The sequence below is a fragment of the Narcine bancroftii genome, chromosome 1 (genome assembly GCF_036971445.1).
Source record: "Narcine bancroftii isolate sNarBan1 chromosome 1, sNarBan1.hap1, whole genome shotgun sequence".
NCBI classification, from domain to species: Eukaryota; Metazoa; Chordata; class Chondrichthyes; order Torpediniformes; family Narcinidae; genus Narcine; species Narcine bancroftii.
The window spans coordinates 104,382,952-104,396,295 of NC_091469.1; the positions used below are offsets into that span (position 1 = coordinate 104,382,952).

The 13,344-nt window shown below is 43.2% G+C and overlaps 1 protein-coding gene across 4 annotated transcripts in view; it reads right to left on the bottom strand.

The window, feature by feature from the left end:
* Window positions 1-13,344, bottom strand: part of glipr2 (GLI pathogenesis-related 2) — a 157,348-nt gene that overhangs the window by 23,413 nt on the left and 120,591 nt on the right. For all 4 annotated transcript variants that reach the window (XM_069935604.1, XM_069935587.1, XM_069935596.1 and 1 more), the window contains 2 exons: window positions 8,803-8,880; window positions 134-382 (listed from right to left, as the gene is read on the bottom strand). In XM_069935604.1, the coding sequence (XP_069791705.1) occupies window positions 134-382; window positions 8,803-8,880 (327 nt within the window). The remainder of the gene's footprint in view (window positions 1-133; window positions 383-8,802; window positions 8,881-13,344) is intronic.

Genomic DNA, 13,344 nt, shown 5'->3' on the forward strand with positions numbered 1-13,344 from the left:
TCGTATAAATCAAATTCTCCAAACCCTTCCGAGCCCTAAGGAGCCTGAACTCATCCTTGCATCACAAAACCATACTAAACTCTCTTTACGTTTCCACACAGGAGACTGGGAATTACAGAAACAAAATGTGTACCTGATGCTGATGCCACATTTCTTGTGTCTGGATACTCAGATGTCTTGACCTTCTCTCTGTGAAATGTCTCAACTTCATCCTTCTGCACCTTGCTGCCAACGGGCAGGACGTTTCTTGCAAAGTAGCCTGGATTGGTGATATTACCAGCTGGGTCGAACTGAGCCACCACGACCATGAGACCTTTGCCATCGGATGCCAGGCCAACCCCCAGTTCCTTGGAGTCCCTCCAAACCAGCTGTGTGAAATGACCTGCCGAGAACAATGGTTGAGCGATGTTCAAAGGGTACAGGACAACATGGCTTGTCGTTAACATGTGATATGTTCTGCCATCTAAACTACTGGTCTATTGAAAGGAATTATCTACAATCCACTGTAAACCTGAAGTCATTCTAAACACTTCTGTTCACTGCCAAGCAGGAGCTGAACTCAACTCATAATCACAGAGCTGGTCAGAAGATAGGTATCTCACAGCCAGTTTTTTGCTTCTTGCCATCCAAAAGGCACAAGTAAGGAAGTTGGTAACACAATAAAATGTTATTTCCTGGATGAGCATGATGCCAATGACTCTCAGAAACATGGAAAAGTACAAGCACAGAAAAGGCCTCTTCTGACCCATATTGTCCACATGACTGTGATGGCTATCTGAATGGCCTGCATTATAAGCCTCTATGCTATTCCCTCTATGCTATTCCTCTCCAAGTACTAGTCCTGATGCCTTTTGAATGTAATTGTATTTGCCTTCTTTCGCAGGTTTCCCCAGATAACCACCAACCTCCGTGTGACAAAATTACTCCTCGAATCCCCTTTAAATTTCTCCCCTCTCACCTTAAATCTGTACCCTCTATTTTTAGATAACCTTGCCCTGGAATAAAACACAGACAGAGAAACACAAGAACTGCATGTGCTGGAATCGTGAGTGAACAATGAGAAGCTGGAGGAGCTCAGCGGGTTAGACAGCATCCATGGAGAGAAATGATCGGTGGGGACTCTTGGTCAAGCATACCGAATGCCTTTCTCACTACCTTTCTTGGGCAGCCCAATTAGTGCAGCAGTTAGCATGACGCTATTAATGGGGAAGTGGTTGCACGCCAATACCCAGTGTCCCAGGTTCGAGTCCGGTGCAGTTTGAAGGAGTTTTTATGTTCGCCCCTTGATCTGCGTGGGTTTTCCCCTGGTGCTCTGGTTTCCGTCCACCCTTCAAAATGTACGGGGTCATAGGTTGATTCAGGTTGAATTGGGCAACATGCGTTTAAATGGCCTAAATCAGCTTCTAATGCGCTGGAAATAGAACTTAATTTAGTGTCATCAATTTCAGGGAGGGTGCCTCTGAACATCAACACTCCTGGGGTACCTCCCATGTCCTGTTACTTCTTGATGCCCCAAAATGCATTACTTCACACTTGTCTGGATTGAACAGCATCTGCCACTGATCTACTGAATTTTCCAACTGATCTATGTCTTCCTGCATCCTTTCTTCACCATCTATGACTCCATAAATTTACACATAATCTGCAAACTGAATAATCTCACCATCTACGTTCGCATCCAAATCATTTATATCTACTACAAACAACAAAGGTCCCAGCACTGATTCCTGTGGTGTACCACTTGTTATGGACTTCCAGTCAGAAAATCCACCACCAGCTCTGGTCTCCTATCACCAAGCCAATATTCAATCTAGTGCACCACACAGAAGTGCTGGAGGAACTCAGCAGGCCATGCAGCATTTATAAGAGCAAAGCCTGAGCCCATCATTGAGTGTGTGAGCAGCAAGTAAGTAGGTGCCCGAATAAAAAGAATAGGGGCAGGGGAGGAGCACAGGCAAGAAGCTCTGGTGAGATATGGGTAGGAGGGCAGAAGGGATAAAAGCTGAGATGTAATACTCTGAATGGGGAGGGAAGGGGATGAGGGGCTGGAGGAAAGGAGACAGAGAAAAAGAGAAAGAGAGATAGATATTGGAGGGGCCTAACAGAAACTGTGAGAAGATGATGTTAATGCCAACCCTTCCCTCTTCTCCGCATTTTGCTCTTATGCCCTCCCAACCATATCCATCAATGACATCTTGCCCTGTGCAGTTTTGGTCACCTAACTACAGGAAGGATATCAATAAGATTGAAAGAGTGCAGAGGAGGTTTACTAGGTGTAGTGCACGTCGAAAGAACCAAAGACTTGTTGATCCAAACCAAGGCTTCTATTAACTAAAAGACTGGAGTATATCACAAGTAGGTCGACAAGTCCAGAATGACCTGGTCTGACTAGGAGCAATCCTTTAAGATCTGCCAGTAGGTGTGGCTACACTCTCAGCCAATCACAGTCATCATACACTACCATCTGTACATATACACATTGGTGATAGAATCTGTACTATCACACTAGGATGTCGTCAGGTCTTGAGGAACTAAGTTATAGGGAAAGATTAAACAGATTAGGATTTTATTTCCTGGAGTTTAGAAGAATGAGGGGAGATTTGTTGGAGGCATACAAAATTATGATGGGTACAGACAGAGTAAATGCAAACAGGCTTTTTCCTCTGAGGTTAGGAGAGATTAGAAGCTAGAGGACATGGGTTAAGGGTGAAAGGGGAAATGTTTATAGGGAACATTCAGAGGAACTTCTTCACACAGAGAGTAGTGGGAGTGTGGAACGAGCTGCCAGCTGAATTTGTAAATGCAGTTCAATTCTGACATTTAAGAAAAAAATGTCCAGATACATAGATGGGAGGGTTGTGGAGGGATATGGTCGGGTGCAGGCCAGAGGGACTATATGTGGTGCACTGTTAGCCAGAATCAGACACACACAAAGGCTTTAATCTACAAAGACTTCCACAGAGCCAGGCTGGCTGTGGCTGTAGCAACTCTTATGAATGAAGCCTCGGGAGGCCGGCACAGGCTTATATCCCAGAGGGTGATTGACACCAACTGGGTGGGGCTTGATCCATTCAGGCCAATTGATTGACAGCCGGCCAAGTGTTGTCCTGTCCCCTTACACTCCTGCAGGCACAGAGGTTTCCCCCTGTAGTAGGCTGGTGGTGTACCACCACACTATGCAGAAAAATAGTTTGGCACAGATGAGAAGGGCCTGTTTCTCTGCTGTAGTGTTTGATGGTTCTAAATCACTATTTGGTCAGCTGGGAGAAGGAGTGGAGGCCCTTGATTAGCAGAACTGGTTACAAACAGGAGGACAGGTTGAATGAAAGAGGAATATGGAGCAGGCCCCTACCAGGAGAGACATTTGGGGGGGGGGGGGGGACTTTTAGGATGGTTGGTCTACAATTTAATGTGCTTTGAAGGTTGTGGAAGTGCAAGAACACAAGCTGCTTATTTCGGCTATTTGTGAGAAGCAGGGTAGGGAGGGGGGAGGGGGAGAAACAGTGTTAGCAGTAGAAGCTTGTAATTAGGAAATCCAATGAGATGAGAGTGGGTCAAAGGAAGCTCACAATGAGTGGGACAGTGGGCCAACAACAGAGAATATTGATCAGGCCACACATGCGAGGGGGAGAGAGAGTTAACATTTAAAATGCATAACCTTTCATCGATTGTGTTTCAACGCAGTGAATTTTACCACAGGAAGAGGTGCGAGCAAATGCCTAAATGCTTTAGGGAGGAAAATCTCATAAAGAGGTGAAAAGCAGAAATCTGTGATGACATTGTTGGAAGGAGAAATAATGGATGATTTGACTGTGGATTTAGCTCCATCTACCTGTCTTTTCCCTATAATAATTAATTTACCAGCTTTGCATAAATCTACCTGTAGTTATATATATTTAATGAGTCAGCTTCCTTTGTTTCCCTGGGCAGCAGTTGCTGTCCATGTGGTGATAAAACTTTCACTCTTCTATTAAGTCAGGAGATCCAAAACAGCTTCTCCCCCTCCACCATCAGATTTTTGAATGGACAATGAACCACAGACACTACCTCACTTTTTTCTCTTCTTTTGTACTTCTTTATTGTAATTTTAAAATTATGTATTTACTGAAATGTAATTTATAGCAGTTTTTTCACATGTAACGCACAATTAATGCTGCCGCCAATCAACGAATTTCATGGCACATGTTCATGACAATAAATTCTGATTCTGATTCCAGAATTGAAACCCAGGAAGCAACAGCAATATGCAGATTTGAACTGAACCATGTTCCATGTTGAACCACGATCAATTACAAAGACTGAAGTTGCCGAGATTGAAGGCTTTTATTTACAAGAGATGGACAGCATCCCTGTATTGTTCACTCACACTGACCCAGACTCCAACTGGGGGCAGGTTTGTGGCATGACAGCCTTTATAGGGAAGAAAGTGGGAGGATTCATGAGCCGGCCAGTGAGTGAGTGGCCCAGTGAAGGAGTGGGACTTCCAGGCTTTGGCTCATCAGGCCCAGTGAAGGAGTGGGATTTCCAGGCTTTGGCTCATCAGGCTCAGTGAAGGAGTGGGACTTCCAGGCTTTGGCTCATCAGGCTTCGGCGAAAGCAGGCGGAGAGAAAGCTAAGATAGTCTTCATTACTACTTCATTGGGGTAAGGGATGAGTGTTAAGGCTGTGTGTTGTCGGGAGTGCCGGATGTGGGAGGTCCTGGAGTCTTCCAGAGTCCCGGATGTCCATATCTGCACTAGGTGTGTCGAGCTACAGATTGTCAGGGACCGTGTTAGGGAACTAGAGCTGCAGCTCGATGACCTCAGGCTGGTTAGGGAAACAGAGGTAGTCATAGACAGGAGTTACAGCCAGGTGGTCACGCCAGGGCCACGGGAGGATGAAAGGTGGGTAACTGTTAGGAGAGGGACAAAAGAATGTAAGGTGCCAGAGACGAGCCCTGTGAATGTAACCCTCAGCAATAAGTACGCCTCTTTGAGCACTATTGAGGGGGACATCAAGGTTGGGGGGAGTGACAGTGGCTCTGCCTCCGGCACGAGGTCGGCCCCTGTAGCTCAGAAAGGGAGGGAAAGGAAGAGGAGGGCAATTGTGGTAGGAGACTCCATAGTTAAGAGGACGGATAGGGGATTCTGCGGACGCAGCAAGGAGAACCGGATGGTGATTTGCCTCCCTGGTGCCAGGGTCTGGGATGTTGCTGCTCGTGTCCCAGATATCCTAAAGTGGGAGGGACAGGAGCCAGAGGTCGTGGTACATGTAGGTACCAATGACATAGGGAGAATTAGAGAAGAGGTCCTAAAAAGTGAGTACAGGCAGTTAGGTAGGGAGTTAAAAAGAAGGACCGCAAAGGGGGTAATCTCTGGATTACTCCCTGTGCCACGTGACAGTGTGAACAGAAATAGAATGAGGTGGAGGATTAACACGTGGCTGAAGGGGTGGAGTAAGGGGCAGGGTTTTAAGATTCTGGATAACTGGGACCTTTTTTTGGGGGAGATGTGACCTGTACAGTAAGGACGGGTTACACTTAAATCCCAGGGGGACCAGAATCCTGGCAGAGGTATTTGCTAGGGCTACTCAGGATCCTTAAAACTAGAATGGTTGGGGGGAGGGAACAAAATAGTACAGAGCAGTAAGGAGAAGGTTAGAATGCAAACAAAGAAAGTTTGTAGTAAGTATTTGAATATGGATGGGCAGGTGATAGAGAAGGGAAATGCTCTGGAAGAAGATGAAGGGCAATTGGCAGGAAAAGTAAATAATGTTGTTCTTAAAGATGAGGGAAAACAGGGATTAAAAATTGGGAAATCTCTGAAATTCATATATTTTAATGCCAGGAGTATTGTAAAAAAGGTGGATGAGCTGAAGGTGTGGATTTATACTTGGAAGTATGATGTGGTAGCGATTAGTGAGACATGGTTGCAGGAGGTATGTGATTGGCAGCTGAATATCCCTGGGTTTCGTTGTTTTAGGTGTGATAGAGTCGGAGGGGCAAGAGGAGGTGGGGTTGCATTGCTTGTCAGGGAAAATATTACAGCGGTGCCTAGGAAGGATAGATTAGAGGGCACATCCACGGAGGCTATTTGGGTGGAACTGAGGAGTAGGAAAGGAGAGGTTACACTTGTAGGGGTGTATTATAGACCACCCAGAGGGGACCGAGACCTAGAGGAGCAAATCTGTAGGGAGATAGTAGATATTTGTGATAAGCACAGGGTTGTAATTATGGGAGATTTTAATTTTCCACATATAGATTGGGAAACACATTCTGTGAAAGGACTGGATGGGTTAGAGTTTGTGAAATGTGTGCAAGATAGTTTTTTACAACAATATGTAGAGGTGCCGACCAGAGAAGGAGCAGTGTTAGATCTACTGTTGGCAAATGGGATGGGTCAAGTGACGGAGGTTAGTGTTGGCGAGCACTTCGGGTCCAGTGATCATAATGCCATCAGCTTCAATGTCATTATGGAAAGAGAGAAATCAGGGCCAAGGATTGAGGTTTTTGATTGGGGAAAAGCTAGATTTGAGGAGATGCGAAAGGACTTGCAGGGTGTGCACTGGGACAATTTGTTTTATGGGCAGGATGTAGTAGAGAGATGGAAGTCTTTTAAAGATCAGATTTTGAGAGTGCAAAAGCTTTATGTTCCTGTTAGGTTAAAAGGAGGGGCAAAAGGTTTGAGAGAGCCGTTGTTTTCAAGGAATATTGGAAACTTGGTTCGAAGAAAAAGGGAGGCGTACATTAGAAATAAGAAGCATGGAGTTAAGGAGATGTTTGAAAGATTCCTCTCTTAAGAGGAATCTTAAGAGAGGAATTAAAAAGCTAAAAGAAGGTACGAGAAAACTATGGCAAGCAGGGTGAAAACTAATCCAAAAGAGTTCTACAAATATGTTAATGGTAAGAGGAAAGCTAGAGACAAAATTGGTCCCTTAGAAAATCAGAGCGGAAAACTGTGTGTGGAGCCTAGAGAAATGGGAGAGATATTGAACAGTTTCTTTTCTTCGGTATTCACTAAGGAGAAGGATATTGGGAGATGTGAGATAAAAAAAGCAAATTGGGTAAATATGGGGAATATAGAGATTACAAAAGGTGTAGTTTTAAGGCTTTTGAAGAATATAAAGGTGGATAAGTCTCCGGGACCAGACGGGATCTTCCCCAGGACATTGAGAGAAGTGAAGGAGGAAATAGCAGAGGCTCTGGCGGTAATTTTCCAAATGTCATTAGATATGGGGATAGTGCCGGAGGATTGGCGCATTGCGCATGTGGTTCCGCTATTTAAAAAGGGTTCAAGGAGGAAGCCTGGCAACTATCGGCCTGTAAGTTTGACGTCTGTGGTAGGTAAATTAATGGAGATAATTCTTAGAGATAGTACTTATAAACATCTGGATAGACAGGGTCTGATCAGGAGCACTCAACATGGATTTGTGGGAGGAAGGTCATGTTTGACCAATCGGATTGAATTTTTTGAAGAGGTGACTAGGAATGTGGATGAGGGTAGCGCAGTGGATGTTGTCTATATGGACTTCAGTAAGGCCTTCGATAAGGTACCACATGGAAGGTTAGTTAGGAAGGTGCAGTCTTTAGGTATAAATTTTAAGATAGTCAAATGGATTGAACATTGGCTGAAAGGGAGAGGCCAGAGAGTGGTAGTGGATAATTGTCTGTCAGGTTGGAGGCCGGTGACCAGTGGTGTGCCTCAAGGATCTGTATTGGGCCCATTGTTGTTCGTTATATACATTAATGATCTAGATGATGGGGTGGTGAATTGGATTAGTAAATATGCAGACGATACTAAGATAGGTGGAATAGTGGATAATGAAGAAGGTTTTCAAGGATTGCAGAGGGATTTGGGCTGCTTAGAAAAGTGGGCTGAAAAATGGCAGATGGAATTTAATTCTGATAAGTGTGAGGTGCTTCATTTTGGTAAGAAGAATCAGAATAGGACATACGTGGTAAATGGGAGAGCATTGAGGAATACAGAAGAGCAGAAAGATTTAGGAGTAACGGTACGTCGTTCCCTGAAGGTAGAAACTCACGTGAATAGGGTGGTAAAGAAGGCTTTTAGTATGCTGGCCTTTATCAATCATTGCATGGAATATAGGAGTTGGGAGGTGATGTTGAGATTGTATAAGACGTTGGTGCGGCCTAATTTGGAGTTTTGTGTGCAGTTCTGGTCGCCTAATTATAGGAAGGATATAAACAGAGTGGAGAGAGTGCAGAGAAGGTTTACCAGAATGTTACCTGGGTTTAAGCATCTAGAGTATAGGGAGAGATTGGACAGATTAGGTCTTTATTCTTTGGAGCGTAGAAGGTTGAGAGGGGATTTGATAGAAGTATTTAAGATTATGAAAGGGATAGTCAGAGTGGATGTGGATAGACTATTTCCGTTAAGAGGAGGAAAGATTAAAACAAGAGGACATGAGTTAAGAATTAAGGGGCAGAGGTTTAGAGGTAACATGAGGGGGAACTTCTTTACTCAGAGAGTGGTAGCCGTGTGGAATGATCTTCCGGGAGAAATAGTGGCGGCGGAGTCAATTGTATTATTTAAGAAAAGGTTGGACAGGTATATGGATGAGAAGAAGATGGAGGGTTATGGGCATTGTGCAGGGAGGTGGGACTAGAAAGGGGTGTTTGGTTCGGTGCGGACTAGAAGGGCCTAATGGCCTGTTTCCGTGCTGTAATTGTTATGTTATGTTATGTTAACCAGGAAAGTTCATAACATTTACGTATGACAAATATATTCAATAGCGGTTTCATCACATATGTACCCTATGTATGTCTGTGCAATCATTATACAGACTATAGTTATCAAAACTTACCACAATTCTTCTGAAATCCAGGAGAGGAAAAGTCATAATTTTTAATTTCATTGTACCATGAGTCAGCAACTTCCTGCCCTGTAAACAATGAAAAATTGTCAGCACAAATGGACAAGGTAATCACTGCCAACAACAATACAAGCAACTAGTGTTATAGCTTGCAAGTAATAATCTTCCATCATAACAAATGATTTCTCTGAGTTTTACAGTAGGGATGGCCCTTCGGCCCAACATATTCATACTGATCAAATTGCACGTGTAAGTTAACTCCATTTTTTCATGTTTCACACATAACCTCTGATCCTTTCTGATCCATGTTCTTGACTACATGACTTCAAAACACTTTGATTGTGTCCAGCTTGATCACTTCCTCTGCCAGCTAATTACACAGAGGCACCTCTGGCCTTGGAAGAAGACAGCATTCAGATCCCAGTTAGCCTCTCACCCTAAATCTATGCCCTCTAGTTTTGGACTCACCTGCCTTGGGAAAAGATGTTGGTCATTAACCCTATCCAGAGACACATACAGACTGCAGATCCTGCAACCTTGTATTTACACTTCCTTTTAGTAAAATTCACCTTCTCAGATACAAACACCATGCCAGTGTACTTTTAATTTCCTTCCCTCCGCACAGAACTTTGAAAATTAAACGACTAAAACAATTACAGTGTCAAACAGAAAAATGGAAAAAAGAAAAAGAAAAATTCAGTGTCCTGCCAGACTTTCTAATCTGCCTCCACTCCTTGAGGTGCTTCATACTGTTGTCTTCATATATTTTGTTAGCTTTTTTGAACTATGGGCTGTTGCTATAGCTGCACACCAAAGTGCTCTAGATAAGGTTTCCTTATTTTGGCAAAAGTATCGCATATATTTATTAAATTATATGTTTATTTTCTCCATGGGCATGCAGTTGTGCATCTCTGTGGTCAATTGAATGATGAGCAAGGGGGATTTGGACTTCCAGGTGATCACAATGCAATTTTTGCAACTGACAGGGCAATATCTACAAATTTAATTTGGAATTTAGTTAATGTTCTGCCCACGTCCTCTAGATTTCCAATAAATACAGCTCCAGATCCAGCAGGAAGTCTGTTCCCATAATCCTGGTTAATATATTAGATAATTCCAACCAAAAGGATTTCACCTTCACGCAGGTCCATGTGGAGTGTATAAAGGTACCAATTTCTAACTCACACCTGAAGCACATTTCTGATATCTCTGTCATTTTAATGTAATTTTTGTGGTGTGAAGTATAATTGGTGTAAGAAATTATATTGTACCAATCTTAGTCTGGTGTTACACTTTCCCTTCATAAATCTGACCAACACACTTCATCGATCATTATTCCCAAGTTCGACTCCCACCTTTCCCTTGATCTTTGCAGGCCCAGTTTTTGGCTCTCACTTTGAAGTACTAAGTACATTCTGGATATAAATTTAGGAGCGCCTTCCAGTCAAAGTGGCACTTCCACCTCATTCCCTTCAGGGCCCAACTTTTCCCTCAGGAAGGATCTTAACTGAGGAAGTAGTGAAAAGTTCCATGAGGCAAATCATATTTATCCTTTAGTTGTTCAAAGGAGATGAGCTGTCCATTCTCATAGCAGTCCTCAAGAGTTCGGATCCCCTTTCAGTGCCAAATATCCAGAATTTTGTTACCTCAATTCATAGGCATCAGTTCGTTACGTATAAAGGGTGCTTTTGGTGATATTACGGTTTCTTTACCAATACAATCATTAATTTCATTCCAGATTTTTACCAGATGTTTTAGGATGGGGTTATCCATTTTTTTATTTATTAATTTGATATTTGTTTTGTAAATGAAATCATTCACCACTCCCTCCCCCATGCTATGTAATCCTATGTTAACCCATTTTGGTGGTTCACCTTCTTCAAATAAAGATGCGAGGAATCTTGACTGGGCTGCCAAAATATTTCCTAAAATCAAGTAATCGTAGCCCCTCAATTTATCATCCCACATCAATTTCTTCATGGAGATCCTGGAGACTTTTCCATTCCACAGGAAAGTTCTTAAGTTGCCATTTAATATTTTAAAATTTTTTCGTGGTAGATAAATAAGAATAATTGAAATAAATACTGTAATATCGGCAACACCTTAATTTTGATACAGTTTATCCTGCCCATCGATCTGATGGACAGGCTTCTCCATCTGTTTAAATTGTCTTTGATTTTTTTCAAGGATGGGGTATAGTTGAGTTTGTTTAGGGTTTTCCAAATCTCTATCCATTGTTATCCCTAGGTATTTAAAACTACCTCATTGCTACTTAAAATGGTTCCCCTGTTCATGACTGATTTGCACAGTGAAAGATATGAACAAAGACAATTTAAACAGATGGAGAAGCCTGTCCATCAGATCGATGGGCAGGATAAACTGTATCAAAATTAAGGTGTTGCCGAGATTACAGTATTTATTTCAATTATTCCTATTTATCTACCCTGTTTGCTCGACCCACTTAAGGGGAATGTTGATGAAATTTGGCCATTTGTTATGATCCTTGTATGTGGTTTAGAAGATAATGTTTTTACCCAATTAATATATATTTGTCCTAGTCCAAATCTTTCCATTAATTTAAATAAATATGGCCATTCCAATCTATCAAAAGCCTTTTCTGCATCCAGAGATACTGCTACACTGATATCTTCTCTGGATTGGTGCCATGTGTATTATATTCAATAATCTTCCCAAGTTATCTGCAGAATATCTCTTTTTTTTATAAAACCTGTTTGGTCTGGATTTATTAATTTTGGGAGTTATTGGCTCAATCTCTCAGCCAGTGCTTTGGCTATTATTTTGTAATTTGTATTTAATAGCAAGATGGGTCTGTAAGATTGAGGTTTTAATGGATCTTCCAAACCCCTTTCTTTTATATTAATAAATGTAGACATACAGTATTGTAACAGGCCCGTGCAGCACACAAACCCGTGCCCCCCCCCAACCACACCAATTAACCAACAACCCTCGTACATTTTGAAGATTGGGAGGAAACTGGTGTACCCAGAGGAAAGCCACACAGACATGGGGAGAATGTACAAATTTCTCACAGCCAGCAATGGATTCGAACCTGGGTTGCTGGTGGTTGGTGCTGTAATAGCGGGCCGAACTTTATTGAGACAGAGACTTTACGTCCCGTGATTTTGTACTTCTCCATAAGATCATCCTGTAGCCTTCCATGCTCCTACCTCTTCAGCCTCTTTACTCAAGGCATTCAGTGCAGGCACCATAATTGTGAGAAACAAACTGAGGGTCAGTAGGTCAGACAGCATTCATGGACAACTGGCCTTTTGGGTGGAATCCCTGCTTCAGGGCTGCAAAGGTGGAAAGATGACTGGCCGTGTTAAAGCGGAGATGGGAGGGGCCATTAGGTGATAAGATCACAAGATAAAGGAACAGAAGCAGGCCATTCAGCCCACTGAATCTGCTCCGCAACTCCACCCTGAGCTAAACTGTTCTCACATCTAGCTCCAAATTCCCCATATCTCTTGATACCCTGACTAATTAAATACCTAATAAAAGGGGTGGAGGATGACAGATGAGCAAGAGGGGAGGAGAAGAAGGCAGAGGTGGAATCATAGGGAGAAGTACAGACAGAGCCAGGTGGGGAGAGGGGAGGACAAAGGTGGAGACACATGGGACTATATATGTGGTTAAACAAAAAATGTGCAGATGCTGAGATCGAGTGCAATACACAAACGAGCTGGAGAAACTCAGCAGGTCATGCCGCATCCATAGGAAATAAAAGGCAGTCAATGTTTTGGGCCTGAGCCCTTCGTCAGGAATCTGGTAAAACAGGCAGATGCCAGAACATAGAGGTGGGGTGAGTGGGGAGGAGATGACGAGAGGAGGGAGGAAGGTTAACAGGTAAGAGGTGGATCCAGGTGGAAGGGTAGAAGAGAAAAAAAGTTGAGAAGTGATGGGGAGAGGGCAGAGGGCTAAGAAGAGTAGCTCTCTGATAGCAGAAGGAAAGGAATGGGCTGGGAAGCTGGAGGAAAGGAGACACGGATAGGATATGGGGGAGGGGGTTAATGAAAATTGGAGAAGTCGATATTGATGCCGTCTGGTTGGAGACTGTCGAGATGGAATATAAAATGTTGTTCCTCTACTTGACCATTGAACGTTGGAACAAAGAAGTGCAGAGCTGTGTTCCCCTGGAGAAAATTACCTACAACCTAAATAAACAACATGGCACTTTCTTGAAAGTCTGGCAGTTCTACTTGAACTACATAGGGGTGCAATCGTAGTGTGAACTGCTGTGCTTTGCCATCCTGCCTTCCTAATTCTCCCCTCCACTGGTGAGGGAGTAGAGGGGTTCTATCCTATTCCAGCCAGGGAGAGCTGCAGAAAAGGGAAGGCTGCCTATGTGCTGGCTGCCATGACATGACAAACCCATAAATCCCCAAATATGAGTCTCATACCTTTGTTGTGAGTGTCTTGGTCATTGTGTGTAAATCTAATTAGTTTGGTGTTAAATATTTAACATCAGGGGCGAGGTGAGGTGGGGTGGGGGAAGGGGATAATAAAAACACT